The sequence below is a fragment of the Helicoverpa zea genome, chromosome 17 (assembly GCF_022581195.2).
Source record: "Helicoverpa zea isolate HzStark_Cry1AcR chromosome 17, ilHelZeax1.1, whole genome shotgun sequence".
Taxonomy (NCBI): Eukaryota; Metazoa; Arthropoda; class Insecta; order Lepidoptera; family Noctuidae; genus Helicoverpa; species Helicoverpa zea.
The window spans coordinates 10,724,683-10,745,914 of NC_061468.1; the positions used below are offsets into that span (position 1 = coordinate 10,724,683).

Below are 21,232 nucleotides of genomic sequence, written 5' to 3' on the forward strand. Positions count from 1 at the left end.
CGACCCGGAAGAGGCAGTTAGGGCAGTCAGAGAGGTCAGTAGAGGCAAATGCCTCGCCCAAGTTCATCTAGTGGGCCCCCCACTTTGTCCAGCAGTTTTTGGGAGATGACGACGAGTCTGTAATGAGAAAATACGCTGCGCCGACAGTTTAAATAAAAAAAATGCTGGCTTTATGTTAATATACCTCGAATATCAGACATAAAAAACAACGGTTCATGACAAATATCATCGTTATTCCCCGCAGGCTTTGAGAGGCGAGCGCACGGTGCTGCTGACGACGCACTTCATGGAGGAGGCGGACGCGCTGGGCGACCGCGTCGCCGCGCTGCATCTCGGGAAGCTGCGCTGCTTCGCTAGCTCCATGCATCTCAAGAAGGCTGTCGGTCAGTACATAATAATGTTATAACTGGACAAAAATACGAAAGACAATGTGTCCCCATAAATCTGAGAAAATAGATAATGTAATGTAAGACATAAATACCAAGGGTCAATGTGTCCCTAAGATATGCGAAAATAGATAAAACATAAGATATGATAGCTATGACAGAACTAAAAACAAGTTCACCACAAAATAAGTTATACTCTTCGAAACTAATGTAAAGAGAAAAAAAAACAGTTGTTTGTTTGTAACGTAAATGCTCTGATTCAAAAAAATCTGTCACTGTTGAGAAGTTACACTATCCCCAAGTGAAGAAGCTGCACTATCCCCAAGTGAAGAAGCTGCACTATCCCCAAGTGAAGAAGCTGCACTATCCCCAAGTGAAGAAGCTGCACTATCCCCAAGTGAAGAAGCTGCACTATCCCCAAGTAACCTCGGCTATATTTTATATGAGTGTGGTAAGAAGTTTCCTCAACCTGAAACCGTGAGAAACAGCTGGTCACTAATACAACTAGAATATACAGGAATGAATTTTATCCAGTGCGTAAACTTTGTCAACTTATAGTTATAGTTCGGCCATTCAGAGAATGCGTTCCTGACACGTCGCGATTGAACTGACGACGTAACTTTGCAATGGCGTTGCAGTTACGATAAAAATATTTTTGCTGGTTGTTTACCGTTTTAACAATTGAGGAGCATTAAAACAACATTATTATATCAATAATCAATGAATGTTATAATTTTGTGCCAAACTGAGTGTCAAATAACTTGGTAAACAATATTTTTCTAAATCTATACTGCGCTATTACAAGGTTATGTCAGCGGTTTATATTTTGTAGTGCTGTGCTAAAAATAACAGGCAAGTATCGTAATCTGTTCTTATACAGTTATAATATAAAATAATACGTTTTGATTTTCTTTTTAAGAATTGGAAAATAATGGACTATAAGACTTAATTATAACGTTTATGAAATATAAAAATAAAACTATGACCAAACCGCATTTTTATACTTAGATTAAAAATGGTAACCCCAAATGGCGTTATGGGCCGCCATTTTGTGACGCTAAAACAGTCGTCCGTTGTCGTTTCGTGCGCATAGACCACGTTTTTCAAGTGTTTTCGATCTGTTTTTATTTGATTACCCGGCTTTTGTTAGACCGAGATATCAGGATTGATTCTGTTATTGATAATAATATAATTATACATGTAGGCGAAGATGATGATGAAGACACCACCTCCTCAAGCAAATCGGAGTCTGATTAATATTCTGTTCGCACATTCAATTCAATGTACTTGTAACAAAGAATAAATAAAACAATTTTATTATATGAATATTACCTTTTTTTGGTTTCCACTTAAATAACTAAAATATAAAACAAATGATTCCGCCAATTTAAAACGAAAATAATCTTAAAATAATGCGGCGGTTCATTTTGAAGGAACGGTAACGAACTCAGTGTTATGTTGTGCCCATCACTATAGTTCGGCCATTCAGAGAATGCGTTCCTGACACGTCGCGATTGAACTGACGACGTAATAACATTCATTGATTATTGATATAATAATGTTGTTTTAATGCTCCTCAATTGTTAAAACGGTAAACAACCAGCAAAAATATTTTTATCGTAACTGCAACGCCATTGCAAAGTTACGTCGTCAGTTCAATCGCGACGTGTCAGGAACGCATTCTCTGAATGGCCGAACTATAGTCGTGACTAACTGATAGGTGTCAGGAACGCATTCTCTGAACGGCCGAAGTATAAATATGTTTTATAGATTCGTATATTTTTATTTTGTCGTGTTTTAGTACAAAAACCGACTTCCCAAAACACTAAAAAGCAAAAAAAAACTATTTTTAGGTGCATCGGCCTAGAAGTCGGTGTCTAATGGATGTTACTAAGTTAATTTTGCCACCGACTTCTAGGCCGATGCACCTAAAAATAGTTTTTTTTTGCTTTTTAGTGTTTTGGGAAGTCGGTTTAATTTTTTTGTAAAAAAGTTTTTTATTTAAAGCTTTTCAGTGATACGAATAGTTGTCACTATCCATACAAGTGAGAAGTTCTCATCAATACAAAGAATATAAGTCCAAATACGAGGTATTTTACATATTCAGTTGTCGAGTTCCCTCGACTTACTTTCTCTGGTCTCCATCATCAGGTCAGCTCCAAACCTTCACTGTTGCAAAGGTCTTGTCAATACAAATAATTTAAGCCCAAACACGAGGTAGTTTACATATTCAGTTGTCGAGTTCCCTCGACCCTCTCTGGTCTCCATCATCAGGTCAGCTCCAAATCTTCACAGTTGAATAGTGCTTTTAGGCGTACACCTGAGTGTCAAGTTTTTACCCTATGTATGCCTACAACTTTCGAAGGTTGCCCTCGATTTCTCAGGGTTTCCATCATCAGATCCTGACCTGATGACTATGGGACCACCTCGGGAGTATATCCTATCAAACAAAAAAAGAATCATCAAAATCGATTAATAACTGGCGGAGTAATCGCGTAACAAACATACAAAAAAAAAAAAAAAAAAAAAAAATACGGTCGAATTGAGAACCTCCTTTTTTGAAGTCGGTTAAAAAAGAAAAGTTATTGATATCGAAAGATGTTTATTTTGTAACCGATTGTACGGTCACACTCGTCATAGTAGGCACGGCGGCAACGCGAAACCGGTTTACTGACGCGAGCGCTGCTCCAAGCGCGTAAAGAATAGTTGGTATCCATATTTTGCTGATTTTAGGGCGGACAAAAGAATGAACATTTTTTTTTTATTGACGATGCAGATATGTTCTGTTAATGATTCTGGACCACCAGTTTTTTTTTGCGCACTGCTTAAAATTCATTCCTGTATATGGATATGAACATAGGATTAAACCAAAACTGTATTAAGCTCAAATATATTTTCTTTATTTATTTATTTTATTTTATTATATATTTTTATTCTTCTTTCAACCCAGGCACCGGCTACCGTCTCTCCTTCACCACGATCGGAACACCAAAAGACCACGCAATCACCAAAGTAGTGACTTCCCACGTGCACGACGCCACTCTTAAAGAGAAGACCATCAACTCGTTATCATACAACTTACCCGCGGCTGCCAGTGCGAAGTTCCCAGCACTCTTCACGGCACTCGAGTCCAAACGATCCGAGTTAGGGATCGATTCTATCGGAGTGGGCGTTTCTACGCTTGAAGAGGTGTTTTTGAAGTAAGTGGCTTCTAAGACTTTTAGGGGATTCAAAAAGGGAGAAATCAAAGTGGAATTTTGGATACGGTAGGCACTGATACTTATTCCTTCATGCGACAAATAAGTAAAAGATCTTGAGTTAATAAATATATTTCTTTTATTTTTGGTGTGAAAGTACGCTAATAGACAGTTACAGAAGCCTTGTATTTTTTTGTGTATATTTTTACTTATTTATTTTTTTGTTGAAGGTTATGCAGCGATGTGGACACCTCAATAAGCGAAGACGAAGTGGACAACGTCCATGAACCAGGTTTGTGACTTCAATAAATTATATCGCAGGCAGTTTTGCGTGTATTTATACACGCAAAACTGCCCTCGATAAAATAAGTTTTCAACTGGTATCTGACATATGAAATATTTTATTTAAAAACTGCAACCAACTGCAAAAAAAATGAAACCTTACCATATTTTTATAACTAAAATAATTATTATTTCTATTTTATGGTCTTGTTACAGAAAGAACTCCAATTCGGATCACCGGTGTTCCCTTATATTTGCGTCAACTGTACGTGTTATTGAAGCGGCAAGTCAAATTCGCCTTATACAAGAAATGGAACTTCCTTATTCTGGTTAGTATAAAAAGAGATATAAAATATCTGCACTAGCAACTTCCTGAACTACCGGGTTCAATAAGTTGCTAGTGCAAAGGTAATTTTATCTTGACAACGTAAGCAAGATATATTCATTTACGCCTTTATAAATTTATGACGTCAGAAAAGCATTAACATGATATTATAGTACTAGTTGTTCCACCCGCGTCACGAGGGAACTACTCCCGGAGAGAAAGGAGCTTAAGTCCTGTTCCAGGCTACCAAACTAACTAAATTGTCGGAATACCAAAATTTATCTGTTTAGTACAATTTTGGAATAATTTTTTATGTATACGCTACATAAAGTAACGCCAAAATCGGTTTTGCATAGTTTTTGAGTGTAACAATATTTCTTTCTTTTTCTAAATAATACGTTTTTTTCCAGCAAGTAATACTACCAATAATCATGATAATGGTACTCACGGATTTATTCAACAACAAACTCAGTGAGCCTACAAGAGAATTGGACATGAATTTGGACGTATACGCCGACCGGCCGGAACGTCGCATTTTGTATCGATCCGATCTGCCGGACATTTCGACCGACGCTATTGAACGCTCGTATAAAAAGATTAAGTTCGAAAAAGTTGCAAATGTCGCTGATGGTAAGTATTTTTTTTTTATTGCACACATAAATACATATCAATAATCGAGCATTAATCTTCCACTACTGTGATATGGTTGAAATTCTATTGAAGAAAGGACGATGGGCGTTTTGGTACCCTGTCCAACAGTGTTGATTTTAGTACCATTGCGTAGGTCTTGGCAAGGCAAAAAATGTTTACTATGACGACTAGTCCCAAATCCTTGTCCATTTCGCGTGACATCGACTAATAGAATGTGTAATGTTCATAAATCATCAACGTAGATGTAGTTCTTGAATCCAACTGTATTGAATAAAAACTGGTAAAGTAACAAAAAAACAGGAATTTGGCCTTCTTAGAATGTTTGCCTGCCCACTGCTTTAAATAAAGACTGTGCAAAACCTTTGCAGTTCACGCAGAACTAGCTTATGTATTTGATGAAAGTCTTTCAGTATCTACAATCAATTAAAGTTGAAAAGTCAGAAGACGATGTTTACATAGTACATATTACGACTCAATCTTGCTCCTCAAGAGGTGCTGAGAAAATGAAGAATTTCTTTTTAAAAAAAGATGAATAGAAATGTTTTGAACTTTTGTCAAATCAGATGACGATTGTGTTTCCGTAGTAAGACTCCATAGACTATTACAATCTTTAGATTATAATAGAGTGTATCTCAAACAATGTAAGATGTATATTAACTTAGTTTAAAATTATTACACTGACGACATATGCCTCTTAATGATTTTGCCTATATGGATGACATACTTGTTGCTATGTCGATTCAATTTTTATCGTCACTCGGATCGGACAGCTAATTGAGGCAAGCCCCATAGTTTTTATTATTGTTCACGTAAATACCTTTCTAATGATATATCATATGTTACTGTTGGAGCGGGTACCAAATCCCATACAAAGTGCCCATTGTCCTTTGACAGATTGAGGTACTAGGTGTTTCATACAGAGTGTGCCGTTCATAATCACATTAAATCCTATCACATATACTTTATGATATTCTATGGCGAATTGTAAAAAAAATAACCTAATCCATTCAGTGGTTTAACCACAGGAGTCATTTTTCGTTTTTATAATTTACAACATCATGTGTAAAGCAGAGATAAAGTTAGGAGTATCGAACGTTTTGATCGGTTGACAGCTGTCAGTTTTCAAGGGAGAATTTCAGTTGTTTGTTTAACTGACTTTTATATGGTGTTCTAATTTTCGCACATTTTTATCCTATTTACTTTGTTTGAAAAATTCATTTTTTTATTTTTACGTATATTTCTTTTTTATTTCTGTTAATCGACATATATTAACCAGTATATTAACGCATTTCATTTAATGTGATTATGAACGACACACCCTTCTTACGTATAGTTGCCCACGTTTTGTTGGTAAGCTCAAGAACTTTTTAACCGAATTCCCAAAATGACGCAGGTTCTCATATTTTATCTTAAATATCTCAGATATTTTTATCTTAAATAAATTCTTCTTTTTATTACAGCTGCATTAAGAACTGCTCAGGAAGATATTTTAGAGTATAACAAGTATTTAGTCGGATTTGAAGTCAATGAAACTGATGCTAAGGTAAATTATCACTTACTAGCTTCTGCCAGCGGTTTCACCCGCATCCCGTGGAAACCTCTGCACGAACCCGGATAAAAAGTAGCCTATAGCCTTCCTCGATAAATGGGCTATCTAACACTGAAAGAATTTTTCAAATCGGACCAGTAGTTCCTGAGATTAGCGCGTTCAAAGAAACAAACTCTTCAGCTTTATAATATTAGTATAGATTGACTGTAGATGTATTTCCGCTTTTATGATTGCTTATATTCCCTTGCTGTTATACAACATATAATTGAATAAATACCCATACACAAAACGCGATTTATGCTTGATAGAACCTTTTGCGTTTTTTTCATGTTTTGTTATTACACTGCTGGGTACAGACCTCCTCTCAGGTAGAGAAGGATTGAGCGTTATTCACCACGACTTATAGTTCGGGTTTCCCAGAGATGTTTTACTTCAGCAATAATATTGTATCTGACAGATACTATACACAACGACTATCCGTCACGCGGCTCCCGTAGCCCTGAACCTACTCAGCAATATCCTGGCTACTCGCTACATGTCCTGGGCGGACGGGCACAGCCTGACGGCCCGCAACGACCCCGTGCGGCGGCAGGAGGCGCCCGTGCCGGCAGTCCCTCACGCGCCCAAGGACATGGTCACTGCCGTCACTTGGTGCGTCTGTATTACCTTCAGTAAGTATTCTCTACTAGCAGCTAGTATATACTTACACTTACTCGAACGAAAAACTTTTCTAAAGGAACTACTCGGAGCACCCAGATAAGAAGTACATATATGTGGTATTCTGTCTTGTTCGGTTTCCAGTTTAGTGAAACTTAAATGCATCCGGGATGCATTTAAGTTCTAGTGTTTTACATTGACTGCTTACCTAATCTCCTCGACCCTGTAACCCGGGTAACTGAATACCCCTCAAGACTTTCTGGCTTCTGACTACTCGTAATGATTGGCAAATGCATATTGTCGAATTCAGGATCAACCAATTCAATGTGCCTTGCAAAACTCGCAGAACTCGTAATGATAAAATGGTGACACAGCCACGGACCGCCCGCGTCCAGCGTTACTTAATTTTATGATTGATCGACTCTTGCAGCCGACCCCAACATAGTTGGGAAAAAGGGCTCGGAGGATGATGATGATCGACTCTTGCAGCTGTTACTTAGGCAACTGCTATTTGTTCTTCTGATATATAAATAATATTACTGCCAACTGTTTGCACGTGAAAAAGTAACAAACATTCACAAACCTACACCGTTTTATTTATTTCAACACATAAAGTACATAATCTCGCATTTGTTTTCAGTACTCCTAGCAACAAACATAAACTGTGTTGCCCTACCGTGCAAAGAACGTCAGACTGGCTCTCGTCACATCCACGTGATGTCCGGCTGTCCCGCCGAGCTGCACTGGATGGCAACACTGACGTGGCACATGTGTGTCTGTGGCGTGGCGCTCGTGTTGCCGACAGTGATCGCTGCTGTGCTGTTCGAACAAGATAACACGATTAATCAACCTGATTTTATTGGTGAGTTACTGTAAACGTTACTAGATTGAAAATTAAAGGTACAATTCGGAAACGAGCGCCAGTTCCAAGGATAGTTAATAAAATAATGTACAGTCAGTATTCGACAAACACAGCATAAATAGTTAACACATTTTAACGATTTGATTTTACTGTTCAAATATCTCTGCCACCTTAAAGTGACTAACTTCACCATGGTCCAAAAATTATGCTGAAGTTAACTTTAACCATGACAATACGACAGCTTAAAGTCAACCATTGAATAATGCCTCATGCATAGGCAATAGCGTATTCGTGCGGAATGCATTCGCCAACTTCATACCGATAAATTTATTTGCCGAGACCTAAATCGATATTCTGATTCGATTAACTATTTGAGTAACTAATAAACCTCTTTACAGGCACATTCGCGCTGGTCATGATCTTGGGCAGCATGTCGTTCTTCGCGCTCATGTACCTGGTGAGTTTCAACTTCGGCGAGAGGTCCACCAGCATCATACTCGTGGCTCTCATCATTGTGTGCGGTAAGATATTGTTAAATTATTTTATTACGAGTGGTTTAACCCATCGCCCGTAGGAAATTCTAAGACTCCCTTATCAGCATAACTCCCCTACGAACTTGTAATTTTGAGCATGTATCAACGGTTGTTTCTGGTGGTCTTACCCGCAAAACTATATAAAAGAAAGCCCATGCCACTCGATTGTCTAGCTTCCCAACTGTGAAAGAAATCTTCAATCGGTATAGAAATATGATCGGCACTGTCGACGAAAGATTAACTTAAGTGTGTTACCAGACCAATCAATAACAGTCTGTTACCTTACTTCAATCAAATCCATCAATCTATTCTTTCTCCTATACTGATCGAGTCGACCAATTCATTTTCCTATCGATAGTTATAATACTAACAGTACTTTTAACAACCCAATTTTTTTTAATTAAAAATACAGTTAGGTATTACTTAGCCCAAATTTCCCCTCAACAGGTATAGTAACCCCCTTCATGAAGGCGGGACAAGAACTATTCGAGGAGAACTACCGCGGCTTCACATACTACCTACTTACCCTAATGGGGTACATAGCGGCGCCACACACGCTGACGACGGCGGCGCTGCACAGCGTCAACGTGGCGCGGCTCAACGCCTGGTGCCCGCTCGTGCGGGACAAGTGTCCTGCGCCATTCGTTAAGGAGATGGGCTTCGACGTGGCCAAGTGCTGTGGTAAGCAATATGTTCAGTTTAGCTTGTAATACACACTAACAGCAGTAGGGTTACATAGCGGCCCTGCACAGCGTCAACGTGGCGCGGCTCAACGCCTGGTGCCCGCTCGTGCGGGACAAGTGTCCTGCGCCATTCGTTAAGGAGATGGGCTTCGACGTGGCCAAGTGCTGTGGTAAGCAATATGTTCAGTTTAGCTTGTAATACACACTAACAGCAGTAGGGTTACATTGCGGCCCTGCACAGCGTCAACGTGGCGCGGCTCAACGCCTGGTGCCCGCTCGTGCGGGACAAGTGTCCTGCGCCATTCGTTAAGGAGATGGGCTTCGACGTGGCCAAGTGCTGTGGTAAGCAATATGTTCAGTTTAGCTTGTAATACACACTAACAGCAGTAGGGTTACATAGCGGCCCTGCACAGCGTCAACGTGGCGCGGCTCAACGCCTGGTGCCCGCTCGTGCGGGACAAGTGTCCTGCGCCATTCGTTAAGGAGATGGGCTTCGACGTGGCCAAGTGCTGTGGTAAGCAATATGTTCAGTTTAGCTTGTAATACACACTAACAGCAGTAGGGTTACATAGCGGCCCTGCACAGCGTCAACGTGGCGCGGCTCAACGCCTGGTGCCCGCTCGTGCGGGACAAGTGTCCTGCGCCATTCGTTAAGGAGATGGGCTTCGACGTGGCCAAGTGCTGTGGTAAGCAATATGTTCAGTTTAGCTTGTAATACACACTAACAGCAGTAGGGTTACATAGCGGCCCTGCACAGCGTCAACGTGGCGCGGCTCAACGCCTGGTGCCCGCTCGTGCGGGACAAGTGTCCTGCGCCATTCGTTAAGGAGATGGGCTTCGACGTGGCCAAGTGCTGTGGTAAGCAATATGTTCAGTTTAGCTTGTAATACACACTAACAGCAGTAGGGTTACATAGCGGCCCTGCACAGCGTCAACGTGGCGCGGCTCAACGCCTGGTGCCCGCTCGTGCGGGACAAGTGTCCTGCGCCATTCGTTAAGGAGATGGGCTTCGACGTGGCCAAGTGCTGTGGTAAGCAATATGTTCAGTTTAGCTTGTAATACACACTAACAGCAGTAGGGTTACATAGCGGCCCTGCACAGCGTCAACGTGGCGCGGCTCAACGCCTGGTGCCCGCTCGTGCGGGACAAGTGTCCTGCGCCATTCGTTAAGGAGATGGGCTTCGACGTGGCCAAGTGCTGTGGTAAGCAATATGTTCAGTTTAGCTTGTAATACACACTAACAGCAGTAGGGTTACATAGCGGCCCTGCACAGCGTCAACGTGGCGCGGCTCAACGCCTGGTGCCCGCTCGTGCGGGACAAGTGTCCTGCGCCATTCGTTAAGGAGATGGGCTTCGACGTGGCCAAGTGCTGTGGTAAGCAATATGTTCAGTTTAGCTTGTAATACACACTAACAGCAGTAGGGTTACATAGCGGCCCTGCACAGCGTCAACGTGGCGCGGCTCAACGCCTGGTGCCCGCTCGTGCGGGACAAGTGTCCTGCGCCATTCGTTAAGGAGATGGGCTTCGACGTGGCCAAGTGCTGTGGTAAGCAATATGTTCAGTTTAGCTTGTAATACACACTAACAGCAGTAGGGTTACATAGCGGCCCTGCACAGCGTCAACGTGGCGCGGCTCAACGCCTGGTGCCCGCTCGTGCGGGACAAGTGTCCTGCGCCATTCGTTAAGGAGATGGGCTTCGACGTGGCCAAGTGCTGTGGTAAGCAATATGTTCAGTTTAGCTTGTAATACACACTAACAGCAGTAGGGTTACATAGCGGCCCTGCACAGCGTCAACGTGGCGCGGCTCAACGCCTGGTGCCCGCTCGTGCGGGACAAGTGTCCTGCGCCATTCGTTAAGGAGATGGGCTTCGACGTGGCCAAGTGCTGTGGTAAGCAATATGTTCAGTTTAGCTTGTAATACACACTAACAGCAGTAGGGTTACATAGCGGCCCTGCACAGCGTCAACGTGGCGCGGCTCAACGCCTGGTGCCCGCTCGTGCGGGACAAGTGTCCTGCGCCATTCGTTAAGGAGATGGGCTTCGACGTGGCCAAGTGCTGTGGTAAGCAATATGTTCAGTTTAGCTTGTAATACACACTAACAGCAGTAGGGTTACATAGCGGCCCTGCACAGCGTCAACGTGGCGCGGCTCAACGCCTGGTGCCCGCTCGTGCGGGACAAGTGTCCTGCGCCATTCGTTAAGGAGATGGGCTTCGACGTGGCCAAGTGCTGTGGTAAGCAATATGTTCAGTTTAGCTTGTAATACACACTAACAGCAGTAGGGTTACATAGCGGCCCTGCACAGCGTCAACGTGGCGCGGCTCAACGCCTGGTGCCCGCTCGTGCGGGACAAGTGTCCTGCGCCATTCGTTAAGGAGATGGGCTTCGACGTGGCCAAGTGCTGTGGTAAGCAATATGTTCAGTTTAGCTTGTAATACACACTAACAGCAGTAGGGTTACATAGCGGCCCTGCACAGCGTCAACGTGGCGCGGCTCAACGCCTGGTGCCCGCTCGTGCGGGACAAGTGTCCTGCGCCATTCGTTAAGGAGATGGGCTTCGACGTGGCCAAGTGCTGTGGTAAGCAATATGTTCAGTTTAGCTTGTAATACACACTAACAGCAGTAGGGTTACATAGCGGCCCTGCACAGCGTCAACGTGGCGCGGCTCAACGCCTGGTGCCCGCTCGTGCGGGACAAGTGTCCTGCGCCATTCGTTAAGGAGATGGGCTTCGACGTGGCCAAGTGCTGTGGTAAGCAATATGTTCAGTTTAGCTTGTAATACACACTAACAGCAGTAGGGTTACATAGCGGCCCTGCACAGCGTCAACGTGGCGCGGCTCAACGCCTGGTGCCCGCTCGTGCGGGACAAGTGTCCTGCGCCATTCGTTAAGGAGATGGGCTTCGACGTGGCCAAGTGCTGTGGTAAGCAATATGTTCAGTTTAGCTTGTAATACACACTAACAGCAGTAGGGTTACATAGCGGCCCTGCACAGCGTCAACGTGGCGCGGCTCAACGCCTGGTGCCCGCTCGTGCGGGACAAGTGTCCTGCGCCATTCGTTAAGGAGATGGGCTTCGACGTGGCCAAGTGCTGTGGTAAGCAATATGTTCAGTTTAGCTTGTAATACACACTAACAGCAGTAGGGTTACATAGCGGCCCTGCACAGCGTCAACGTGGCGCGGCTCAACGCCTGGTGCCCGCTCGTGCGGGACAAGTGTCCTGCGCCATTCGTTAAGGAGATGGGCTTCGACGTGGCCAAGTGCTGTGGTAAGCAATATGTTCAGTTTAGCTTGTAATACACACTAACAGCAGTAGGGTTACATAGCGGCCCTGCACAGCGTCAACGTGGCGCGGCTCAACGCCTGGTGCCCGCTCGTGCGGGACAAGTGTCCTGCGCCATTCGTTAAGGAGATGGGCTTCGACGTGGCCAAGTGCTGTGGTAAGCAATATGTTCAGTTTAGCTTGTAATACACACTAACAGCAGTAGGGTTACATAGCGGCCCTGCACAGCGTCAACGTGGCGCGGCTCAACGCCTGGTGCCCGCTCGTGCGGGACAAGTGTCCTGCGCCATTCGTTAAGGAGATGGGCTTCGACGTGGCCAAGTGCTGTGGTAAGCAATATGTTCAGTTTAGCTTGTAATACACACTAACAGCAGTAGGGTTACATAGCGGCCCTGCACAGCGTCAACGTGGCGCGGCTCAACGCCTGGTGCCCGCTCGTGCGGGACAAGTGTCCTGCGCCATTCGTTAAGGAGATGGGCTTCGACGTGGCCAAGTGCTGTGGTAAGCAATATGTTCAGTTTAGCTTGTAATACACACTAACAGCAGTAGGGTTACATAGCGGCCCTGCACAGCGTCAACGTGGCGCGGCTCAACGCCTGGTGCCCGCTCGTGCGGGACAAGTGTCCTGCGCCATTCGTTAAGGAGATGGGCTTCGACGTGGCCAAGTGCTGTGGTAAGCAATATGTTCAGTTTAGCTTGTAATACACACTAACCCAACCCATGAAATGTAAACCTTCAGTTATTTATTTTAGCCGTTTCATACTCAAAACTAACACACTAACAGTCACGCAGTTACAAGTGTGGGCGCAGTCGATTGCAGTATTTAAAAAAATGGTGAAGGATCACTGCTTGGCTCATTGACTACTGTCGCTGTATTGTTATGCTTTTATCTTTATTTTTCTATTATTATTACATATATTTTAAATATTATTTTTCGTTTATTGATTATTTATTTTATATCTTTGGTATTTATTGTATGTTTATCAATTATATGTACACCGTAAACTGCCCATTTTCAAAGTATTCTCCAGATAAACTCCATCCAAAGGTTGTCTGGAAGAAATCGCTGATTAGCAATAAGACCGCCCATTGTACTCTTGTTTGTGTATTGTTAATTTTCTTGGTGTACAATAAAGAATAATCTAATCTAATGTCTATTATGTTTCCAATACCATGGAAAATCTTATCTTAGCACCCTATTGATAAGCAAGAATGCTCAAGTGCACGAGTTCTAGAGTGGAGACCACGCCTTGGCAAACGTAGTGTAGGACGTCCTCAGGCACGGTGGAGTGATGACTTGCGCAAGACGGCTGGCAGGAGCTGGATGCGAGAAGCCGAAAATCGATCTCAGTGGCGTGCACTTGGAGAGGCCTATGTCCAGCAGTGGACTGCGATAGGCTGATGATGAAGAATGCTCTCTAAATATTTGTTCCGTTTCAGCCGGCGAGAAGCCCCGCTGCTATTTATGCATCGATGATTACTCTCCCGGGGAGGAAATTATCATACTCTTCGTACAGTTTACCATTACGATGGTAAGTATTCGCTTTTTTTATTTGTTTAATATCTGCCATTTCTGAGCTTGCTTGTGGCTGGTAAATTAAGACTAGACGAAGTATAGTTTAAACTAACAGATGGGTCACAAAACTAAAGAAGAAAAAAAAAACATATGGGATTGTCCAGAATAGAAAAGCTCGTTCTCAGTTGTTATTTATTCAAATGTCGTGACAATATACCTTAAGTTAAAAATTAACTGGAATTACTGGTGTTTAAAAAATGACGCTAACAATAAATACATAAACATACATAAACAATATACAACAAAAGATTTTTAATAACACTTAACTTTTTAAATTCCTATCACAAATTAATAATATTAGCTCCCTAACTTTTTACATACATCCTACATTTATTACAAATCGGTATATTTGCAGGCCATGGTAATTCTAACTCAACGCGGCATATTCAACGGCGTCCGCGACAAGTTAGTGAACGCCCGCTACGTGCCTCCGCCCGTGCCGCAGGAAGATGAGATGGTGCGAGCTGAGAAAGCTTATGTCAGCAAGGCTATTACTTTACGTATGTGTATTTTAACATTATGGGTAGTCGCCAAACGTTGAGGAGGTCATATAGGCAGTCGCTTCTTGTAAAGCACTGGTACTCAGCTGAATCCAATTAGACTGGAAGCCAACCCTAGCATGGTTGGGGAAAAGGCTCGGAGGATGATGATGGGTAGTCGCCAAACTTTATAACGGCTCTGAATATAGCGTGAGTCGGTGTATTAAAATTAAAAGACGATTTTATGAAACAAGGCTAATTAGATTAGCATTTTTTCAAGTCAATATTTTACTTTATTACAAAGCAGAGTACCCCTAAAAACGCCCTTTCATTAACAGGCCTATTTGTAAGTCATTCTGAAATAATAGAAGCCATTACTTTTAGTTTTTAGTTTGTTTTTTTTTCAGTTTTTAATAATAGTAGGATTATTTTTCTACATTACTTGTTACATTCATACATTTTTTTTTTGTCTTTATTTGTTCAATATACTCTAGGATTAATAAACAAACTTATATTTCAGCAACGAAGCAGATACCGGATGCCATGTTAGTTAACGACTTACACAAGAATTACGTTGGATTTCTGAAAAAATGTAACGCTGTCAAGGGGGTCAGTTTCTCCGTCAAAAAAGGTAAATTTTTCACTTTTCTTAATTGTAATAAATATAATGTAAATCCAAAGAGTCGAATCGAGTCCGAAAAATTTATTTATTTATTTAATCGATTAATAAACTTTAAAAAAGATATATAGGATGTATATAGGACGTCTGTCGCAAGCATGTAATTTATTTTCGCACAGATTAAAATGTCAGTATCATACAGTGTAATGTTATTGCCATACATGACGTCATCAAAAAACACTATATAATTAGTACACTATATTACTACTTTATTACATTATTATGTTGTCAGGCGAATGCTTCGGTCTGCTGGGCGTGAACGGCGCGGGCAAGTCCACGACGTTCAAGATGCTGACGGCGGAGATCTGCCCCACCCGGGGGAACATCTTCGGCAACGGCTACCATCTCAAGCGGGGGAACTCGCAGGCAAGTACAACCACTATAGGCTTTATAACAGGGTTAAAATGTATAAAATACTAGCTTCTGTCAGCGGTTTCACCCGCATCCCGTAGGAACCTCTGCACGAACCCGGATGAAAAGTAGCCTATAGCCTTCCTCGATAAATGGGCTATCTAACACTGAAATAATTTTTCAAATCGGTCCAGTAGTTCTTGAGATTAGCGCGTTCAAACAAACAAACAAACTCTTCAGCTTTATAATATTAGTATAGATGTAGTGATTCTTAGTCCGGACCAACCAATTACAATCACAATTCCTGCATCCAAGTCTCGATTTATTCTCTCGCGGAATTAACGTTAAATATTTTACCTAACATTTTAATAAGATTTCTATACCTGTCTGCATCTCAAAAACCGTAATATGTAGTTAGACAGTTGAAATGTTTACATATAGTGTGCTATAATTTACGCTATACCAACAAATACTGAAAACCAGAAGAAAATAAATATTTTATAGTAGGGGAGGCAAGAGTGCTAAACCGGGAGTGACTCGAGCGTCAATGAGACCTATTAGATTGCGAAGCTTAGATGATAAGAAGAAAAAAATGTCCTGACATACACACACTTTCATCGGTGGGTGGAGCGGCTATAAACTTTCAAAAATGTAAAAAAAAACAGTTGCGTGGACATACTCGAGCGCGTCAGATATTAATAGCATGCACGTCGTACGTCATTTTTTAAACATACGTATATTAATCTGACTGTTTCCATGGTGGGGGTGGTCGTAGGTAAGGGTTAAAAATGGGAAAAAAAATAATTTTATCGAGCGCGACAGATTTTCAAAAGGGGTGTTAAGTGAACCAAAACGAAGTCTCTTATGCAATAATCTGACGATTTAGACGTGACCTAAACTCGTGGTCATTATTTAAAATTGCAAAAAAAAATCGCCATTTTGAAATACTCGAGCGCGTCAGATTAAGATATATATGGTTCATTTATGTACCCTTAACGTAATCATCTTATAATCTGACGATTATCTGGAGAGACTCGCTTAATCTGACAATGGAAAGTTTTTAAAACTAATAATAATCAATACTGTAACCTAATTTTCTTTGAAAAATTAACACCAATGTCGTTGTTTTTTAATTTTGTTATAATCATTATCTAAGTCGTGGTGGCCTAGTGAGTAAAGAACCAACCTCTCAAGTATGTGGATTCGATTCCAGGTCAGGCAAGTACCAATGCAACTTTTCTAAGTTTGTATTTACTGTCTAAGTTTATCTTGGACACCAATGTCTGCACAGCAAGTACTTAGTACTTACAAGACATACACGTTGTAGCACTTTGGTATTCCTTTAAAACTTGAGATATCAATAGATTATTTAGTTTTAACTTTTACACACTTTTTGATCTATATCCCAGAACGGACAAACATTTCAACAAAGCTGTCATAATAAAGGTTGTTCTAGATAAAAAGGCCTATCCAATGATATGTATGAAATTGCTATTGGCGGAGTGTACCAATCTGCTCATACATTACATACATTTCTATAATAATTACATTGAATTATAATGACATTGATAAATATACATGTGACATAAACAATACAATTGAATCTATAATAACATGGCTTGACGGAAATAATCTACGCGTCAATCTTACAAAAACTAATTTTATTCAATTTAATACATATAGATAAAAAATAAGGCTCATCATCATCTGCCTAGCCTTTTTCCCAACTATGTTGGGGTCGGCTTCCAGTCTAACCGGATGACTAGGCCACCACGACTGTATAAAAAGAAGACTATAAAGAGTAATTATAGAGGACATAAATTACAAGAAGTATACGAAATGGCATTTCTCGGTATCACGATAGACAAGCAATGCAACTGGAAGGAACACGTATTTAACGAAAGTAGCCAATAAAATGAATCGTCTTCGTTAAAAACAGTATATCTGCATACTATGTATGACTTCCTGAGATTAGCGAGTTCAAACAAAAAAACTCTTCAGCTTTATAATATTAGTGTAGATTATTTAAGACCCAAAATGTACCAACACTTATTGCAAATGAATTGAATTGAAAAAAGAGAGAGAGGAATAGAAACCTGGGAGGAGAATACCGGCATCACGTAGCTGCACGCTTTAAACTTTATCGATAAATTTTCCTTACTTCGGCTTACGGGAATCGTCAGATTATATATTTTTCGTGAACGTTGAATTATTCCCTTCAAAATAAAAAAAAAATTAGCCGCGCTCGAGAAAGTCAAGATGAAGATTTTTTTTTACAAGTTTGTAACCTTCCTACTTCTTATCGTCAATCGCAAATTGTCAGATTAGTGGAATATACACTTTTTAGCATATAACTAACTTACCCTATCTTAATCTGACGCGCTGGAGAATGTCAGATGATATTTTTTTTTTACTAATCTGATCCTTTATTCTAGACACGCGGCTACATATACAGGGCTTATATTTGTTGGAGGTGTTAAATGGGGTAATAGGTACCTCCCTATATACTAATCTGCCGCGCTTGAGTAAATCCCAAAATCCCTTCTAGGCCTCCCCTACCATTAGAGGTCTCTCATTCAACAAACGTGACTTTTTGCCCTTTACACAAAATGTTACGGCATACTTCAAGCACTTAATGAGAACTTCCCTCCTTTTTTGAAGTCGGTATAAAGTACTTACTGAACATCCCTATCTCCCCACAGTACCTGCAAACCCTGGGCTACTGCCCGCAGTTCTTCGGGCTGGACATGTTCCAGACTGGTGAGGACAACCTGCGTCTGATGCTGACGCTGAGGGGCTTCGACAAGCAGCTCGTGGAGGAGGAGGTTAAGACCTGGATACATATCGTTGGTAAGTGGGGACTTTTCATTAAGTATTGTTTATTTAATTTATTCATGATTTCAATTCAATTCAATGTATTTATTTGTGAGCATTTCTTGGTTAATGTAAAAATGATATATAAATACGGAAAAATATATTATTTTTTTTAATGTAGGTTTATGTTCACGTGTAATGTAAAAGAAATAACAGTTACAGTTGATGTAATAAAAAAAAAAATTACATAGATTTTATATATTATTTAAATTATTCTATGATGGCTTTCACATAATAATAGCGAGTATTCCTATTTTTAGAATAAATGTGTAGTCCTAGCGTATTGTTTTTTTTTTATGACGTAAAAATACAGAGAATATGGGTTATTTATTATGATTAGGTTAAATAAAAAAATCAAAACGAACATAAAATTCTACTTAAAAAATAAACAGGTCTAGAAAAGTACGCGAAACGTCGCGTGACATCTTACAGCGGCGGCTGCGTCCGTCGCCTCGGAGCCGCCGCCGCCCTGTGCACGCGGTCGTCACTGGCCCTGCTGGACGAGCCCAGCGCCGGCGTGGACGTGGCCGCCCGCCGCCGCCTGTGGGCCGCCATACGACGGGCATTACACCATAAACGAGCACTGATTATAACGTCACATAGCATGGATGAGATGGAAGCTCTGTGTAATAGAATTGCCATCATGTCTGCTGGGACAGTCAGAGCTATAGGAACTCCAACTGGGTTGAGAGCCGCCCATGCACAAGGACATGCTGTTGTCTTCAAGTTGAAACACCAAGAGGCGCAAGATGGTGAGTGAAACTGAGTGGAACGGTTATCATTTGTTTTATTGTGGTGGGTCAGGTCGTGACGTTACAGCACTCGTAAGACGGTAAGTAGTTGGCATTTGTTTTATAATAGAATATGACTTCACAGCCAATCACGTCACATAGCATGGATGAGATGGAGGCATTGTGTAATAGGATTGCTATCATGTCTGCTGGCACTGTGAGGGCTATAGGAACGCCGACTGGGTTGAGAGCAGCCCATGCTCAAGGTCATGCTGTAGTGTTCAAGTTGAAGCATCAGGAAGCGCAAGATGGTGAGTAGATTATCATTTAGTTCTACTGTGGTAGGTCAGGTTGTGACGTCACAGCTGAGTCATTTTTAAAGCGGAAAGAGGTAGATAAGTATGAAACGTTTTATATTTATTAGCATAAGTGTATTATTTAGATTCCATATAAATATATAATTTAAAAATATATAATTTTAATTAATTATTTTATTATGTGGACATAAAAAATACTCAAAATCAAAATCAAAAGTCATTTATTCAAACTTGGCTGCAAAACAGCACTTTTCGAACGTCAAAAAAAAAATTTACAAAAGACAGCCCCCAAAACGCCCACCCTTCACCACTTCCTATGTGTTTTTGCTGGGAAGAAGAAGTGGCGCAACAAACTCCCCAGCAACACATGTCTGTCTGTTCGGTTAGAAGAACCTTAAACATTGTTTGATATGTACATTTGTATACAATTTAATTTGTATATTACAAAAGAGGACAATACAGTAAAAATAATGTATACACCACATGCTAGCTAGCACTCACCCTACATACCTTAACTAACTCAAGCATTGAATATGTTTGATGAACAGAAAATTATAGCCTCCAAATATTTACACTTAATAGAATATCAGGGAGTGCCCACCTACATGTGCTATTCTTTTGTAAACTAGTAAATTAGACCGCTCAGCCAGAACATATGTAAAATAAAAAGAGTTTACAAATAAAAACAAAAAAACTAATAGATAGTCAGTAAGACGACCTGGCACCACAAGCAGCACCCGTTCACGAGCATAACGCGAGGATCAGCCATCGCCCCCCTCGCACATTTTTGAGGGAGGGAGGCAACCCGACCGCCGACGCTACCGCAAGCAGTGCCGTCTAAGGGAGCATGATGTACTCACTGCTACACAATTCAATATCAAGATTAAATTATCAGTTCCCGCTAAGTAGTATTATTTACTAAAATCCAAAACAGAAAATTAATACAAAGAATGTATCTTGTCAATAATGTAAAAACATTAAAAAATAATAATTAAATAATAAATCAAAATAAAATAAATGTCATTCGAGTCAAGAGATTGAATGGGAGAAATTTAAATTATCTAAATAATATAGCTAATATAGCTGTCTTGCGTTCATCATGGCGACCAACTATTTTTATCATTCAAATAATCATTGATGGTGTAATATGCCTTTTTTATAAGAACAGCCTTAATTTGTTCTTTGAATTTATTAAACGGCAGTTCTTGTAAGGTCAAAGGAAGCTTATTATAAAAACGAATACCTAAACCCAGAAATGTGTCATGCACTTTATGAAGCCGGTGATAGGGTACACACAGTTTATGCTTATTTCTAGTATTAATGCTATGGACTTCACTTTTTTTGGTATATAAATGTAGGTTCTGTCTAATATACATAATGTTGGCAAAGATGAACTGTGATGCTACAGTGAGAATACCAATTTCTTTAAACAACTCTCTGAGGGAAGTTCTGGTACCTAATTTGTATATAGCACGAATAGCACGTTTTTGTATAATAAATATATTCTCTATATCAGCGGCTTTGCCCCACAACAAAATACCGTAGGACATGACGCAGTGAAAATAGCTGAAATACACTAATCGCGCAGTGTCGACGTCAGTGAACTGTCTAACTTTTCTGACGGCATAGGCAGCAGAACTAAGCCTTCCCGCGAGGCTAGAAATATGTGAACCCCACTGAAGTTTTGTATCAACTGTTATACCCAAAAACACGGTAGATGCAACGGTTTGAAGAACCTCGTTGTTTAGGATAACATTAGGACCTAGGTTTTTTACATTAGGCAAAGTGAACTTAATGCATTTTGTTTTTTTAGCATTTA

The 21,232-nt window shown here is 40.9% G+C and overlaps 1 protein-coding gene across 1 annotated transcript in view; it reads left to right on the forward strand.

The window, feature by feature from the left end:
- Nucleotides 1-21,232, forward strand: part of LOC124638019 (phospholipid-transporting ATPase ABCA7-like) — a 52,740-nt gene that overhangs the window by 26,170 nt on the left and 5,338 nt on the right. Inside the window, exons 14-29 of the mRNA XM_047174791.1 lie at nt 245-383; nt 3,337-3,586; nt 3,814-3,875; nt 4,082-4,194; nt 4,601-4,820; nt 6,302-6,384; nt 6,848-7,061; nt 7,688-7,909; nt 8,308-8,430; nt 8,890-9,123; nt 13,847-13,938; nt 14,338-14,482; nt 14,982-15,092; nt 15,373-15,506; nt 18,194-18,341; nt 18,758-19,117. Of these exons, the coding sequence (XP_047030747.1) occupies nt 245-383; nt 3,337-3,586; nt 3,814-3,875; nt 4,082-4,194; nt 4,601-4,820; nt 6,302-6,384; nt 6,848-7,061; nt 7,688-7,909; nt 8,308-8,430; nt 8,890-9,123; nt 13,847-13,938; nt 14,338-14,482; nt 14,982-15,092; nt 15,373-15,506; nt 18,194-18,341; nt 18,758-19,117 (2,650 nt within the window). The remainder of the gene's footprint in view (nt 1-244; nt 384-3,336; nt 3,587-3,813; nt 3,876-4,081; nt 4,195-4,600; nt 4,821-6,301; nt 6,385-6,847; nt 7,062-7,687; nt 7,910-8,307; nt 8,431-8,889; nt 9,124-13,846; nt 13,939-14,337; nt 14,483-14,981; nt 15,093-15,372; nt 15,507-18,193; nt 18,342-18,757; nt 19,118-21,232) is intronic.